Below are 16,682 nucleotides of genomic sequence, written 5' to 3'. Positions count from 1 at the left end.
TTCTTTTAAAAATTTTAATCTTCCCTTAACCTTTCTTTAATTAAAACACTTAACTACAATTAATTACAAATTCTCTTCCCATTTAATAAATATTATAATAACTTTTAATAAAATTATTATATATTATATTCTAAAATATATTAAATAATTAAAATAAATATTTAACGATCTCTACTAATAAAATAAAAATATTAAAATTATTAATAAAATACTTATATAGTGATACAAAATGATGGCAATGGTTCTTTGCCTTGTGTTATATAAATGTTATGATTGTATTTATGGTTCTAAATTTTAGGCCAATGTCTTGTCTTTTGATTTATCTTATTAAAGAATAAATATATCATTTTTATTTTAATTTAACAAACTTTGACTGTAGAAACAAAAGAAACACAAATTTTGATTGTGTAATCAATTATTGTACAACCTGCAGTTTCAAATCCTGTTGTTTATTTGATGTAGGGGGGCCTTTTTCCATACTGATAGTGATACAAAGAAATTTTGATATACATGCATCATGCATTCAAGTGGCTGCGCTGTCAAAAGAATTCTTTAACAACAGATTCAGTGGCCTCATCAGCAATGATCTTGTACATCTTCTGGGTTGGATGAACAGCATCCCAGAATACATAGTTGTCTGGATTTGAACAAGTTCTTGCCCCTTTGCATGAATCTCCATATTCTATTGTCCCTGTCCCAACACATCCTTTTGAACTTTCGATAAATCCTGCCATGAACCCAGATACAATTGAACATTATTCACATGTTGCTAAAGTTATGATGAAGTGTGCAAAAGTCTTTTCTTCATATATGAATGTGAATAATTCTCATATAAAAAAGTAACTTCAACACAATAACAAAAACATGGTAATTAAGTTGTCGTACTAACCGTATTTTTTAGGATTGGTCACCGCATTTTGGATAATACCAAAAACATCAATTAGTGTAGCCTTTAAGCCCAAATTTGTCTTTAAGTTGTCTAATTGTTGTGATAATTTTGCATTGAATTGGTAAGCTACTTTGTTCAAACGTTCAACACATCCTTCTTCTTGGTTCAAAATTGTCTTCATAAGTGGAACGCATCCCAGAGGTGGGACCCCTACAACCACCAACCTTTTCGCACCCAGTCTATGGATTGCCTGTACCCACCAAATTAAAATTCAATTATACTTCATATGCTTCATTTTCGAAGAGTCTTTAGAAGTACTGACTCATAGATTAAGAAATACAATTAATTTATTTATATTTTAATTTTCTAATATTTCACTTCACTTATAAATTATTTCATGCGTTCAATTTTTTTGCGCCATTTAAGACTTTGTTAAAAAAATAAATTTATATGTTTTATTTCCTAAAAATTATATAACTTTCTAATATACCCTTAAATATTTTTTATTTTCACTAATAAAATAAAATAAGTATTGAAAAATAAAAACAACACATTTATTGAAAAATCTATTAATAATGGTTAAGGGTATAATAAGAAAAAAAATATCTCATATTATATTGATATTATAAAATAATAATCAAATTGAAACAAATTAGAATAAGGGTGGATTTGTGGATGGATTCGATCTATTTAAAATCCAACTAGCAAAACCTACAATTTTAATGAATTGGATAAGATTGATTCGTGAAATAAATGAACAAAAAAAAATGGTTTATATCCAACTCATGTAACTTGGATAAATAAACTAGTTAATATATCCTATCAAATTCAAGAGAATTGTTTTTTTCTTTCTTGTTTTAAGCTATTGAAACACAAGAAATAAAATAATACTAAAAAAGTGGTATAAATATATTTGTAAACAAATATTAAATATTTTATATAAAAATAGTTTTAGAATATCAATGTTTACACATTCTAACAAAAATATCAAAATCTTAATAACTTAAAAATTTAAAAATCTAAATGCATTAAGTAAACATTAATCGTAAATCTTAACGCCTTGAGATTTTAAAAGTCAAAATACATCAATCAAATATTAAGCCTTAATATCTTAAAAATATACATTATTAAGTTTTAGTGTTAAACGAGCTAGTCCTTAGGCTTTGCATATTAAGTTTGCGAAGTTTGCGGGTTTCACAAACCAAACCAAAAGTCCATTATGATCATATGGATTTTAAAAAAAGAAGCATGTATCTGCATAAATCATAAGCTATACAGATGGGTTTGTAGACCCTAGGTGTTAGGAGGAACGAGGAAGTAATATCTAAAATCGCTAACCACACACTGATGTGCCACATATATATCTCTTGTGATTGGTACTTTCTCTAGATCTATATATAAACAAACAAATATTTAAATTATTTGAACTTAAATATAAATAAATTTCAACTAAATCAACCTTATTTAATATTTTTAATAAAAAACATCCTTCAAACAATAAATAAAAATACTATTTACAATAAATATAATTAAAGATATTTATTCTTCGTCTTGTTTTTAGTAGCAATCTATCACCTTGAAACGTGGGCTTCCCGACATACAGGCCCATTCCCGTGCAAGAAAGAATAATTTCATGTACCAACAAAATTGAATGCAAAGCTGTGAAGTAGGTGAGGGTTTTAAAGTGAATGGATAAACACACTTTTTTTTTATTACTTATATTAAAAAAATTAGTTATGCCTGTTAAATTTTATTAATTTTATAATATTATTCTTAAATTATATTATAAATATCAAAATAAATAATACAATTAAATTATCATGTATTAAAGGATGAATAATTTAGAAATAATATAATTAAATAGAATAGAAGTAATTAAGATTTGTTTATATTTGAAGAAAAATGTGTGTGCGTGTTTTTTTTTTCTTATAATAAAAAACTAAAAAAGTATTTAATAATTTTTTGTGTAATAAGTGTTAGGTCATAGAGTTTTCAACATTGGAGAACATTCACACAATGAGTAGTGAGTAAATTACACAAATATATTTAACATCACATCATAATTTAAAATTTTATGGTGTGTTTAGATGAAAAATTTTAGAAATTCAAGAAATTTAAAACTTTTAGAATTTGAATTACTTTCAATTTTAAAATATAGTTTGAATATGATAATTTGATTTACATCATGATTAAAATTGATTATATATATTATTGATATTTTAATATTAAATTTATAAAAATAAATATTAATCAATTTTTAAATATTTAATAGTTTTAAAAATCAATATTAAATAATACTTAATTTTTTTTAAAATATTCAATGATTAAAAAATTATTGATATTTTTGAATATTCAATAATTAAAAAAAGAAATGGAGAGAGAGAAAAAAAAAAGGAGAAAGTAGGGAAGAGAAAGAGAAAATAGAATATGAAAGATAAAAGAGAGATAGGTGAAATGAAACACAAGAAATAGGAGTGAGATAAAGGATATATATATATATATATATATATATATATATATATATATATATATATATATATATATATATATGAGACATGAAGAATTTTAATTTCTTACTTTTTTGAGAGAATTTCAAATTCTTTGAAAATTCTCCATTTAAACAAGACATTTTCTCCCAAGGCATTTACATTTTTTCAAAAAATAAATCACTTTATTTAAATTTTTCATCCAAACACATTCTTAAGACATTAGGTATGTATATTTTTCTCATTTATATACTACTCAATATGTCAAACTCTAACCGATATGATACTCACTTCATACCTGAACTTCAACAATAAGAACTTATATTATAAGTGCTTAAAATTTAATAAGTTGTTGCATTTGGATATACATATTAACAAATACTTATACCATTTTAAAAGTGTTTAAATATATTATTATTGAAACATTTATAAGATGTCTCGTTTTTAAAAGTAACTTAATTTTTTTTCACACAATAATATTAAATAGAGTATGTTTTACTGACATTGTTTTCTCTAGTAACTTGCAAAATTTTGGTTACTTACTTTAAGTAGTGTTATTTTTCTTTTTTGGGTACAATGTCAATTGTTTGGTTCAAAGGGGAAAGGGGAAGCAAGAGATTTTAATGGAGAAGAGGAGAAGGAAAAGGAAGGAAGAGGATGAGAGGAGTTAAATTTTTTTTTTTTTTTAATGAAGGAAAAAAAATAAGAAGTAACTTTTTTCTTGTTTGATTTAAGGGGAGGGGAGAAATTTTAAAAATCCATTCATATTTGTATCATTATGACTTTAATTAAATTTAAAATCATAAATAAGGATATTTTGAATATTTTATTAAAAATATTTTAAAATCTTCTCCTTGACTCCAAATCTCCTAATATTGGAGGAGGACTAAAATTAGATGAGGAGTGATTTTGTTCTTTTCTTTCCCTAAAAATTGAATCAAACAAAAGAAATTATAAAATTCTCTCTTCTCCTTTCTATCCCCTCCAACCAAACACTATATAATGTTTTAATTTTTTCTATTTTATCTTTTTTATGATTAAAATTTACCTAAGACTGACTATCTTATGTGAGATTATTATTAGAAGCTTCTCTTTCACAAAAATATTTTTAAATAATTTTCTTTAATAAGAGGACTTTTAAGTATTTTTATAACTATTTTATCTTGTTTAATTTTTATTTACCATGTTTATTTAAAATTAAATTTTAATATTTTAAAAAATTAATAATTTTAATAAAAATTGTGATAAAATATAAATTATTTATCATAAATCTAAAATATAATTTATATATTTAAAAATATTTATTTATATAAATTTAAATATTTAAATATAGTATTTATTTTTAGATATGTTTTATCATAAATTTGAGTTATATATAATAAATATTTAACTTGTTTAATGAATAGACTAAAATACTAGTATTTATTAAATTTGTTTTTTTTAAGAAAAGTATGATTTTTTATTCATTTTTCTATTATTTTTAGATTTTTTAATACTATACTTATCTTAATCATTGTACTACCTATATTATTTATTTTATTATTTGAGCATTATACTTCCAAATCTGGATAATCAACTATAATGACAATACTAATTCATAATGGTAATTATCATTTATTTCCTCAGTTTTTTATAGTCGTTTTGGCAGTATTTTTTTATTGTTGTCACGTTTATAAAATCAATGACTTATTATTTTTTTTCTTCTCATTTTTACTCTTGATAATTAATGTATGTTTACTGAACAATATGTATATTTATTTCTAATGTACTATTAAGATTTTTGTACGAGAATTAAGAAAATGATTGATATTTTAGTTTTTAAAAATATTTATTACTTACCTTCCTAATATACTTTTTTTTTTATTTTTATTTTTTTGCATTCAAGTCTTGAGACTGTTGATTTGTATACACTTATTATTGTTATGCACATTTTGAAAAGACCATGAATTAATGTATTGATTATTAGAATACACATGTGAATTATAACCTATTCCATTTAATCACATTTGTCAATGAATTAATGCATTAATTATCAAAGTACACATGCGAACAGTAACCTACTCCATTTAATCACACCTTTAAGTAAATTGTGTCTTTTGGGCATCCTAATTTCTGAATGAGTACCGTGGAAAGTAAAAAACATTCATGGATGAATAATATTGCCTCTATCAAGATTGATCTAAAATTTGCTTACCCCCAAAAGATTTGTAATAACTTCACTATATATATCTCATTTGAAGCTCAAGAAAATTACATCTCCACTAACATGGATTCAAATAAAATTTCAGATTTGAATATTGAGTTCACACAATTAGAAATGGATAGTGAAGATGGTCAACAAAATTGTGCAAGAGAAATTCTCCCTTTTTTTTTTTTTTAAATTTCGTTAGAAACATATTGCCCTCATAAATGCAACATTAACTTTATATAGGTGGTTGGAGAAAAAATAGGTAGATATTAAAAATAAATAAATACATTATTCAGTAACCATACATTAATTATCAAGGGTAAAAATGAAAAAAAAAATTAATGTCATTGATTTTAGTAAAATGATAATGAAAAAAAAAATATTGACAAAACGACTATGAAAAAAACGGAGGGAGTCCTTATTTTTTCTCCAACCACCTATGTGAAGTTAATGTTGCATTTATGAGGGTAACATATTTTCAACAATATTATTCATCCATGAATTTTTTTTTCTTTCCACAATATTCATTCAGGAATTATGATACCAAAAAGACACAATTTACTTAAAAGTGTGATTAAATGAAGTATGTTACAATTCACATATGTATTCTAATAATCAATGCATTAATTTATGGACTTCTCAAAAAGCGCATAACAACAATAAGTGTACACAAATCAACAGTCTCAAGACTTGAATGCAAAAAAAATAAAAATAAAATAAAGGGTATAACAAGAAAGTAAGTAATAAATATTTTTGAAAACTAAAATATCAATCATTTCCTTAAGTCTCGTATAAAAACCTTAAACGATTATGAAAAAAACGGAGAGTATTAATCAACATAACAAAAATATCCCTTCAAAAAAAAAACATAACAAAAATATGACGTTTACTTAAGTCTATGTTTTTTTTTTTTTAAATGTTACATATATTTTGATTTAATTTGATTGAGAATATTTTAAGATTTTTTTTTGGTAATGCGACGTATTTTGAGATTTTTTTAATAATGAGAATATTTTAAGATATATTATAAAATTAACACAAGAATTCACAATGTGAAAAAAAAATATTAACCGAAACTAAAAGATATAATCAAAAGTTGATTTTAAATAAAAATATTAGAATCCAAAATTAATTAAAAAAAATAAATATAATTACCCAAAATCATATTTTGTCCATAAAATAAAATATGAAATTATATAAAATATCATGTAAAACATGCCTATTTCTATCATTTTCAGCTTTCAACAGTTTATTTTTTAACTTTTACTAGCTAACTCTATAAATTTTATCAAACATATGCTAAATGTAATATTAATAATTGAGTTTTAGGTGGTGAAAGAGGGAACCTGAACGTCCTTAGAGAAGCGTGAGATCAAGAAATTCTCAAATTCTTGCAAGCTGAATTGCTTAGGGCGAGCTGGTTCCAAGAAATAATTCTGCAGAAAGTCATTTGTACCCATACTCATTATATACAATGCATTTCTTGTTATGAAATCTGCTCTTGCTTTTCCCACCAATTTTCTCAAGTGGATCTTATAATGCTCAAAATACTCCAGCTGTTTTGAAGCAGACAAAACATTCTGCACTTGCATCAAATTAATAGACCCCAATTAGTGACCAAAACATTAATTCAAATATTTGTCCTATCTTGCTAATCAATTAGGTCATAGAATTAATGTACCGAAACTTCAGCAGTGTAATCATCAAAACCTGTGGCTGCTGATGCAAAACTAGCACCATATGGCAGATCTTCTGGCTTCAAATTTGGGTCAAGAAAAGGTGGAATCACTTTTCTGTACCCCACTGCTTCAGCTGCATATAAATGTGTGTACAAATATTGATTCTCAATAGAATAGAATGATAGATAGATTTCTTCTAAAGTCAGCAACATGTTAGCTCTTTGTGAAATGGATAGTTTAATTACTGTATTAGTTTTACGAAAAGTAGTCTAAACTGATCATGTCCTTTTTTTACATGTTATGTAGAAGAATAATGATGTAGGACACCATGTTATTTGACACTGAGAGAATAAATATATATAAACATAATAGGTGCCAAAAGGAAAAAGGATGGATAAAAAAAATAAATTAAAAAGTATTAAATACATAGTTATATTAAAACAGTATTCATTCATGGTTACCATAAAAAAACATAAAATGATCAGCTCTTGTGATATTATATATCAGCATCCAGCAACACCGCATTAATAATACATGAGATATATATGTCTTCACCTAATAGTAGTTAGTCTATGTTTTTGACTATTGTTATGGAAGTCTTTATGACTAGTAATCTAAATATCTACCATTGTCGTCTCCCTTCTTTTAATTAAAATTTGAATTTCATGGCAAGGTAGGTAAGTTGGTACATAAAGTCAATTTAGATGATTTTTTTATAAACACATTTATAAAGGAATGAAATAAAGTTGAAAGGACCTTACAGCTAACTTTAACAAAGTATAGAGAAGTTAACTTTAATGTAAACAATCATACAGTATAAGAGATAAGATATATGCATGTTTCGAGAGAGTATGCAAGTAAGTTTTATAAATGTTAGTTCACAAAGTTTATCAAAATTAATTAACTCGTTATTATATATGTTTACCTCTTAATTAAGTAATAATGACATAAGAAAGTGAAAATTAAGAAATGAAAAGAGGGTTGGATGGATGTGATTTTACCAATGAAGTCAGTGGTAAGTCTTCCATTACTAAACCTTCCTGTTGGTTGGCTGTTAAAGAAGTCTTTGCCATAAGGAAGAAAATTGCTTTTCATAGTGGTGTGAAGGGCATTGTTGTTTCCAGAATCAACACTTGAATCACCAAAAACAAGGATGCAACTCACGTTATACTTAGCTGCTAGTTGCCTCACTAGATGAATGTCCACAGCAAGTGAACATAATGGCATCATCATCATGGTCAGTGCTAGTATCATCATTTTCACCATTTCCATGAGCACCTGGTAATAAGAGATAATAATAATAATAATACAAGTTCAGGGAGTTCAGAAGTGAAGTCTCTTATTCCCAAGTGTATTGAACATTGAATCCCATGCATATATGATTCTTTAAATACAGTGCGTAAAGATGTGACGTGGTTGTTGGAGCATTTAAAAAACGGTTCCCTAAATTAAATACAGCATTTAAAGCTTAAAACTACTGCTACCAGGCCTCCATTTTAATTGGAAAAGAAGAACCTAGCCAACACCCACGAACTCTACTTGTTTAACTCCAAATGTAATTGTGATCCAGACTTTCCCCTAATATCACATGTTCACTCGTCGACTTGTTTTTGCTGTTAATGTACCAAAATGAAATCTTTATCATTTTTATCAACTTCCACTGGACTATTTTGTTTGCTATATACATACTGTACAAGTTTTGGTCAGATGATAAGAATAGAATTCTACCCATATTTATATAGGGAAATGATATTTCTATAACGTTATTTATTTATTTATTTTTGTCTATTTTTCTCCATCATATTATTTATTATATTTTAAAAAGAGATAAATACAAAAAAATATTATACAAATTATTATATGAATTTTTGTGCTATATCATTACTTGTGTGTCATATTGTTTTGTTTAAATGATTTAAGAATAATTTTAATTTGATTGTGTATTCTCATAGGTCTATGGTGGACCAACTATGTGTGCTTTAGTAGGTTTTTAGCCAACCTTTTTCATCTCTTAAAATCCGATCTAACCAATTTTTGATTTTAGCGAAGAGATTGCGTAATATGTCCTATAAGTCTATACTTGACTGACCATTTTTTTTATTACAAGATGCTTACCAAACTTATAATAAAAAAATCCTATCTATTTACTTGGTCCATGGTGTAGTTTAATTAAAACACGAGATAAATATATGAATTGACAACTATTTTATAAGATAATAATGAATGAATATGTTTCATATATGTGGAACAAAAGATAATGGGGATAAAAAAAAAATTCTTAGACCATGATAGAGGGCCGAAAAATCAACAAAGGAAGACAAACAATTAGGTTAAAACAAAGGGATGTCCCAAAAAAGGTAGAGCAAGAGATAAAAGTAAAAAAAATAGAAGTATTTTTTGAGTGCTCTAGTACGAGATCAACTTTGTTGTCATACAGATTGTAACAGTTTTTGATCTTTTTTTATTTATTAATTTGGCACTTAATAAATTGTAAGTAACAACTATATGTATTTGATATAAGTACATGTGTGTATAATATTTTGATGGATTTAACAAGTACAACTATTTCATATAGGTATATATATGTGTACAATATTTTGATGGATTTGATTTGATTACTTTAAAACGAATGGTGCACTTTAGAAGATAAAGAATAATAATAATTATTGATTAAAAGTTTAATGATAAAAAATTGTAATAAAATCAAATATATGTATATTAAAATTATAAAATAATTATAATATTTATTATTAGTTTTTTTTAATTACAATAATTATTATACTTTATTTTTTAAAGTAAAAAAGCTAAATTCTTTTTTGATACATGGTTTTGGTGTAGGTTTATAAGTAGTTAGTGGATAAAAAATGAAAATTAAAGTTGTTACAGTCGTGCAAATACCGGGATATATATCTAGCTAATATCTATTGTCATTCTATATAATAGTATAATGTTAATAATAACTATAGTAATTTTTATCAACGCATTTAATTGATATTTGATTTTTATTAATTCTATGTTTGATAAAGAGAAAATAAAAAAAATATATTAAAAAGGAGATAAGAAAAGTGTAAGGAAGTGTAGAAAAATCGAGTAAAAGTAAAAGTTGTTTCATAAAAGGAAAATAAAGCAAAAATTGATTATAGATAATATAATAATAATAAATATAATAAAAATATTTATTATGTTTAAATAAAATTATTTATAAAAATATATATATTTATTCTAAACAAAATTATTTATAAAAATAATCAACTTTTATTCTATTTTCTCCTATTTATATTTTATTAAATAACTTTTATTTCTACTTTATTTTCCTACATTCCCTTACAATTCTCTTCTCTCTTTTTCTCTTCTTTTCTCTTCCATTCTTTCTTCTTTACTAAACAATTCTAAAGTTCACAACTCATTAACTCTCGTTCACAAGATATGGGAAATGAAGATTTGAACTTGTCTCTTCTCTTTATGGTAGCCTTTAGACCATTTGCAATGTGTACTAAATTTATACCTGAACGGTGTTGACAATGGTCTTCTCTGCTATGTAGAAAGAATATATGTAACAATTAATTATTAACTGATTATTACAAGATTAACAAAAGTTAATAATTAAATATAACAAAAAAATTAACATATATAAAAGAATTAAAATTTAAGGACTCAAATATTATAAAAAAAATTTCTAACTACTTCTAACATCTTTCAGATGTCAAATTGGATATTTATTTTAAACTAAATAATTTAAAAATTATTGTAATATATTCAATGAACTGTTGTATTATTATTATTATTATTATTGCAACCGTTTTAATATTTATTTTCCTTGCATCGGGTAACACCCTTTGCTGTTAAATGTTAATATACAGTAAAGGTAACGGATCAAATTAATTTTCATTTTTGTAATGAACAAATCAATATTTATTCAATGAAGTTATTAAGTAAACGAATCAAAGTTAATACTTTTACTTTTATTCAACTTAAACACTTGAAAATCCCTCTAAAAAAAATTGAAAATCAAATTATATAAATTAAAAATTGAACACAAAAAATTAATGTACGGAAATTAATATTATATTATTGAAATAATATCCAAATTTAATCTTTTGATAAAAACAATCTTTAATCAGAATTTAATTCTTGATTAATTTAATAAAAAACTTTATGAATGTGATGTGAAAGAAGAAAAAAAAAAAAGTTATATACTAATGAATGATGTATGCTCCTCAAAAAGGGAATGTCTGTCCACTGTCCTTTTGGAGATTAAGTGAGATTATTTACGACATAGTGGTGGCCTTATGGATTTTGAAAAAACATGCTTCTTCATCTGGATTTTTCTGTCGTCGTTACTTATTTGGATTCCTGGCCTGTAAAATAAAAAAAAATTACTTAAACACTTATAAAAATGTTTCTATTATTAAATAAATTCTTTCAAAAAAGCCTGAAAGTCTATGGTTTAACTCGTATATAGGGATGACAATGACTCAAATTGACTTGAAAATAGTTTAAAATTTGATTTGATAATTAACTAGTTAAATTGAATTAATGAATTAAATAAACTAAATTTAAACTAAATAGAGTTTGATAAAAAAAAATGAACCAAAATTAAATTACGTATAGTTTAACTTGTTTGATTATAAATTAATGATAATAATAATAAAAGAAGTAAACACTTTAATTTCATGGTTATGAATTCGGTTTTCTATTATTATATGTAAGATTTTGATTTAAACAAATTTTAGTTGTAATTATATTTTTTTAGAGTCAATCTTGTAATCTTGCAAAATTAACAAAATAAGTTATATTCTGTCTTTTAAAAATAATTAAACAATTATTTTATCTAAATCTATTATTTAATTAAAATTTAAAATGTATTAGATTAAAAAAGTTGAACCTTGGTTCATGTGATTTGGCCTAGTGAACTAAACCGAATTACTAACAAGCTTGAATCGAGTTGAGTTTGAGCTAGAAAAAAGGTTCATATTGAACTTGAGTTAAACTATGAATTGAGCCAAATATTATTGAATCAAGTCGAGTTGAACCAAGCTCGATTCAGCTCAACTCATTTTCAATCTTACAATCATGCACCTAATGTTAGATATGTTAACTAGTAACAAATAAAAAGTTAAAAATGTTCTTTGATATTGTTTTAATCAAACAGAAAGACCAACCTATTCTACATTTAAATACCAAATTTCAAGCAAATATCTACAAGTAAATATCCAATTTGATCTCTAAAAGATGGTAGAATTAACTGATAGGTCTCTAAATTTTAACTTTGTTATGCAAGTTAATCCTTGCATTATATTTAATTACTAACTCTATTAATCTTGACCAGTTAACCGTTAATTGTCATGTTGATAATTATTCTCTCTCCCAATTGATTGTTCTATCACTTAATCATCTAATATGGGTCATAATGTAAGGTTTTGATACTTTCTACTCAACAATGAATACTTCTTCATGTATTAATATTCTGGTTGTAGGTGTTTTGGTTAAAATTGGAGGTTGTTGTTAGATTTTGTAGGGTTTCTTGTAATTGAATTTTTCTATCTTATTCATCCTTAATTTTTTCATCTGTTCTAGCTATAGGTTTAAGATTGTAAATACTAAATTATTGAATTTGTGGTTTAGCGAAATGAGTGATCGTTCTGAAAGATCTCAAGTAAGGATATATTAATCGAATATGGGTGCTTCTATTATATTTAAAGAATCACAAGACTCATATAGTAGAAATGGGAAAAAGCGTAGTCACAAAATCTTGTATTATGGTTCATATTAGGTGATTAGGAGAGAAAACAACTAACTCAAAGAGATAATAGGTGTCAATATGACAATTAATTGTTGACTAGTCATGACTTATGAGACAAACAAAGTAATAACTAAGTATAATAGAAGGGCTAACTTGCTTAATGAATTAAAAAAAATTTGACCTACAGACCACGAAAATTTGAACCCATCGACCACCTTTACCATCTCTTAAAAATCAAATTGAGTGTTTACTCAAACCTTTACTATTGGCTTTGTAATGTAGGTTGTGGTAAATTGGATAATTGTGTATATTCAAATATCAAAATAGTTAATTGTTTATACTAAATAAAAAATGGTTTAAATATGTTTTTGATCCATCAAATTGAAGGAAATTTATTTTTAGTTTCTCAAATTTAAAATTGGTCTTTTTAGTCTTGTAATTTCAGAAAATTTTATTTTAATTCTTACACTCAAATTTCGTTAGAGAATTTGTCAAACATTATCACTTAAAATCTATCAATCAATATCTCTGGTAGTAAAAACTCAACTGATTTTGCATGTGTCATTTTTAGATATATATTGATAACTCGAAGGACTAATACAAAATTTTTAAAAATTACAGAAACTAAAAATAATAATTTCAAATTTAAAAGATAAAAATAATTTTACCCTAAATTTTAAAATTTTAAAACATATTTAAACCATAAAAAATTATACCTCCAGAAGTTGAGAAAGTAAAATCAAGTTGCTAGTTTTTTATTTGACACGGAGCCTAATCATAAATAACATACTAAAGAATTATAGTGTTAGTATCTTCCCCTCTTTCAACCATCCGTTGTAGTCTAGTTGGTTAGGATACTCGGCTCTCACCCGAGAGACCCGGGTTCAAGTCCCGGCAACGGAATTTTAGTTTTTGCAATACAAATCTAACCTTTATGTTTGACAATGACAGAGACATTTTCCCCAACCAGAAAATGAAGGCTTTAATGGTAGTATTAGAACTGTGTTTGTTATTTGCCATGGTCCTTTTATCCAACTTTTCATTATAGATATGGTTGATTTTTATGTTAGTGATCTCCTTCTAAATATTATGTTATTTTAGTAAATCTTGAAATTTTTCCCAAGATTATTTACTGGTAGCTTTTATAATATGATATTCATTTTATTTTGTAAAATAAAGAGAAATGAACATCATGTATTAATTTAAGCTGCATCAGGATTTAAATTTTTTAGTGTACATCACGAGGATGAACAATCCTCTTTAGAAAAATGTGTGGTGACTACACATTCAAAAAAAAAAGTGAAATTTTTTCCTCTAGTTAGGATTGTATATAGCCTTATTTATGAACATGTTTTGCCACCCAAGACACATGCAAGAGATTGACCTTTGTGCACATTGTTCAAGTAGGCAAGAAACAATCCTTCATGTACTTTAAGATTATCCACATTCTCGTGAGATCTAGTTTTGGTTGAAATATATTCCTCCTCGTCTATTCACCAGCTCAGAGAGCAATGTAAGGTTCAAAGATATCATTATGCATTCTAAGGTTGTCAGGTTGGCCATGGTTAGTTGGTGGATATTATAGAAACAATATAGTTTTTCAAGATTCGTGATAGTTGATGCATTTGGTGCTAAAGAAGTTGCATGTTTCCCTTACTAAACTAAATTGATGGCTTAATTCTCGAAAAATATGGTTGAAAAACACATGCTAGTCCCCACTAAATTATCCAGGGATTAAAGTAAATATTGATGATAGCTGGTTGGAGTGTCAAAATAGGATGGAGTTTGGAGGGATTATTTGGGATAGTGTGGGGATATGGCTGTGTGGTTTTGCTAGTTCAGAGACATAGAGTGACCCTTTACGAGTTGAACTTTTGGCAATAGAAGAAAGGTTATCATTTTGTTAGAATTTTGGTTACAAACAGGTGGTGTGTGAGTTAGATTGTATTGGTGCGGTGTCTATAATTGAACATGCTAATTAGAAGAGGAATCTTGTTCATAAACATAGAGATATAATTAATAATATTAAATATTTGGTGGAGAGAGATTGGTGGGTTACGTTTAGTGAGATCACAAGAGAGATTTATCAATCAACTCACATCCTTACAAGTTGGAGAGTTCGGTTAGGGGCTCAACATGTACCATGAAAGAGTCCTCTAAATTTTGTATTTCAAGTATATGAGAAAGATTTTTGTTCCCTATACTAATTTCCTTTCTTTCTAGTTGTTTTTGCCTATTTTTTTCCTATAACAATTTTTTTTAAGGACTTAGCATCTATTTGTTTTGGCATTTAATCTCCTAGTTCTCACATTCCGAGAATGCGTGTGTGACCGAAGAAAAATGTTGAATTTCATTTTCAATAGAGAACGAATGGTTTTACAAATAATGAGACATTGTTTATTAATTTATAGGACCACATTTAGCAATAGATGCTCTCTCACCAAAAAAAGGTGGCCTTAATTATAGTTGCTTTTCAGAATATATGGATTCAACAAATTACTTTCGTGCTTCCAGAAACTTTATTGTAATTCTATCCATACTCGTAGGACAAATTGCTCTACTAACATTTTAGATGGTTATGAATCATCAATTGAAAATTTGAAATGAACTTGAGAATAAAAAGTAAAAAGATAGTTCATTTTGACAAAGACTTTCATAGTTGTACAGAATGCCTATCATACGTTTATTTGGATAGTATATTTTTTCTAGTAACAAAGTGGAGAGTGCAATGCCTTAGGTCTCGTTAAGAGTGCATGTTTCAACATGCTTAATAATAAGTATATCATTTGAAAGTTTAAGTTGTGTTCCATTTTCTAATAATTAGTTACAAAAGGAAATACTTAATTGAGAGTGCAATTGCACAGTCTAGGTCTAGGGTCGTGAATTGCAATGGAATACTTGCTTAACAATTACCTACTGAGCATAGTTAACCATATCCATAAATATGGTTAATTTTGTACCATATTATCGATACAAATTTCAATAAATTCATTACATTATTAACTACAAGTTAGAAAAAGTTAACTACTACTATCAGATATTTTACTAACAACATATGAGATTATTAATCACATCCATAATTCATAGTTATATACAGTGTGCCGATCCAATATATTTTTAAGTCTAAAACAAATTTTGATATTTTATAAAATTAATCAAAGTAATAAAAAGAATAAATTTTTATAAAAATAAATAGTTTCTTTTTTAGGAATGTTCAAACTCTATTTATCAAGAAAAAAATACACCCTAATTATCATTATACTAAATCAACTAATAATATAAATGCTAATGTTATATATATATATAGAGAGAGACTTAAAATAAGGGCTTGCTTACCTCTAGAATTGGATCAGCCTTAATTATATATATAATCATATTCATTTATTTTTAATCATTTACAAAATAAAGTTAATTAGATTTATAATATAGTTAACTATATTTGTTGACAGCAATAACTTCATAACATTATTAATATTTGTGAAACAAAATTAACCATATTTTTATATGCAGTTAATTATTAGTGAAACAAAATTAGCCATATTTTTACTTGCAATTAATTATTAGTTACAATTAATAATCTCATATTAATAATTTATTGATAAATTAATTATATAATTACATTGATTTACTTTTAACTATTATATATGGTTAATCAAGTAAACACGATGATTTATTTTTCCCTATAGTAAATATGACT

At 25.5% G+C, this 16,682-nt stretch overlaps 1 protein-coding gene and 1 non-coding gene across 2 annotated transcripts; one reads left to right on the top strand and one right to left on the bottom strand.

The window, feature by feature from the left end:
- Positions 1-374: 374 nt before the first annotated feature.
- LOC109811565 (GDSL-like Lipase/Acylhydrolase superfamily protein) lies at positions 375-8,617 on the bottom strand. The gene is made up of 5 exons (XM_020375344.3): positions 8,244-8,617; positions 7,245-7,375; positions 6,910-7,143; positions 890-1,139; positions 375-727 (listed from the first exon to the last, which is right to left on the bottom strand). Exons 1-5 carry the CDS (start codon positions 8,512-8,514, stop codon positions 540-542), a joined length of 1,074 nt encoding a protein of 357 aa, XP_020230933.1. The 5' UTR covers positions 8,515-8,617; the 3' UTR covers positions 375-539.
- A 5,198-nt stretch (positions 8,618-13,815) lies between these two features.
- On the top strand, positions 13,816-13,888 carry TRNAE-CUC (transfer RNA glutamic acid (anticodon CUC)). The gene has a single exon. It is a non-coding gene; the product is annotated as a tRNA-Glu (tRNA).
- The last annotated feature ends 2,794 nt before the right edge of the window (positions 13,889-16,682 follow it).

This window comes from Cajanus cajan, chromosome 1, assembly GCF_000230855.2.
Source record: "Cajanus cajan strain Asha chromosome 1, NIPB_CcT2T_4, whole genome shotgun sequence".
NCBI lineage: Eukaryota > Viridiplantae > Streptophyta > Magnoliopsida > Fabales > Fabaceae > Cajanus > Cajanus cajan.
The sequence above is the reverse complement of the archived record's forward strand: the minus strand, read 5'-3'. Positions and strand labels throughout refer to the sequence as shown.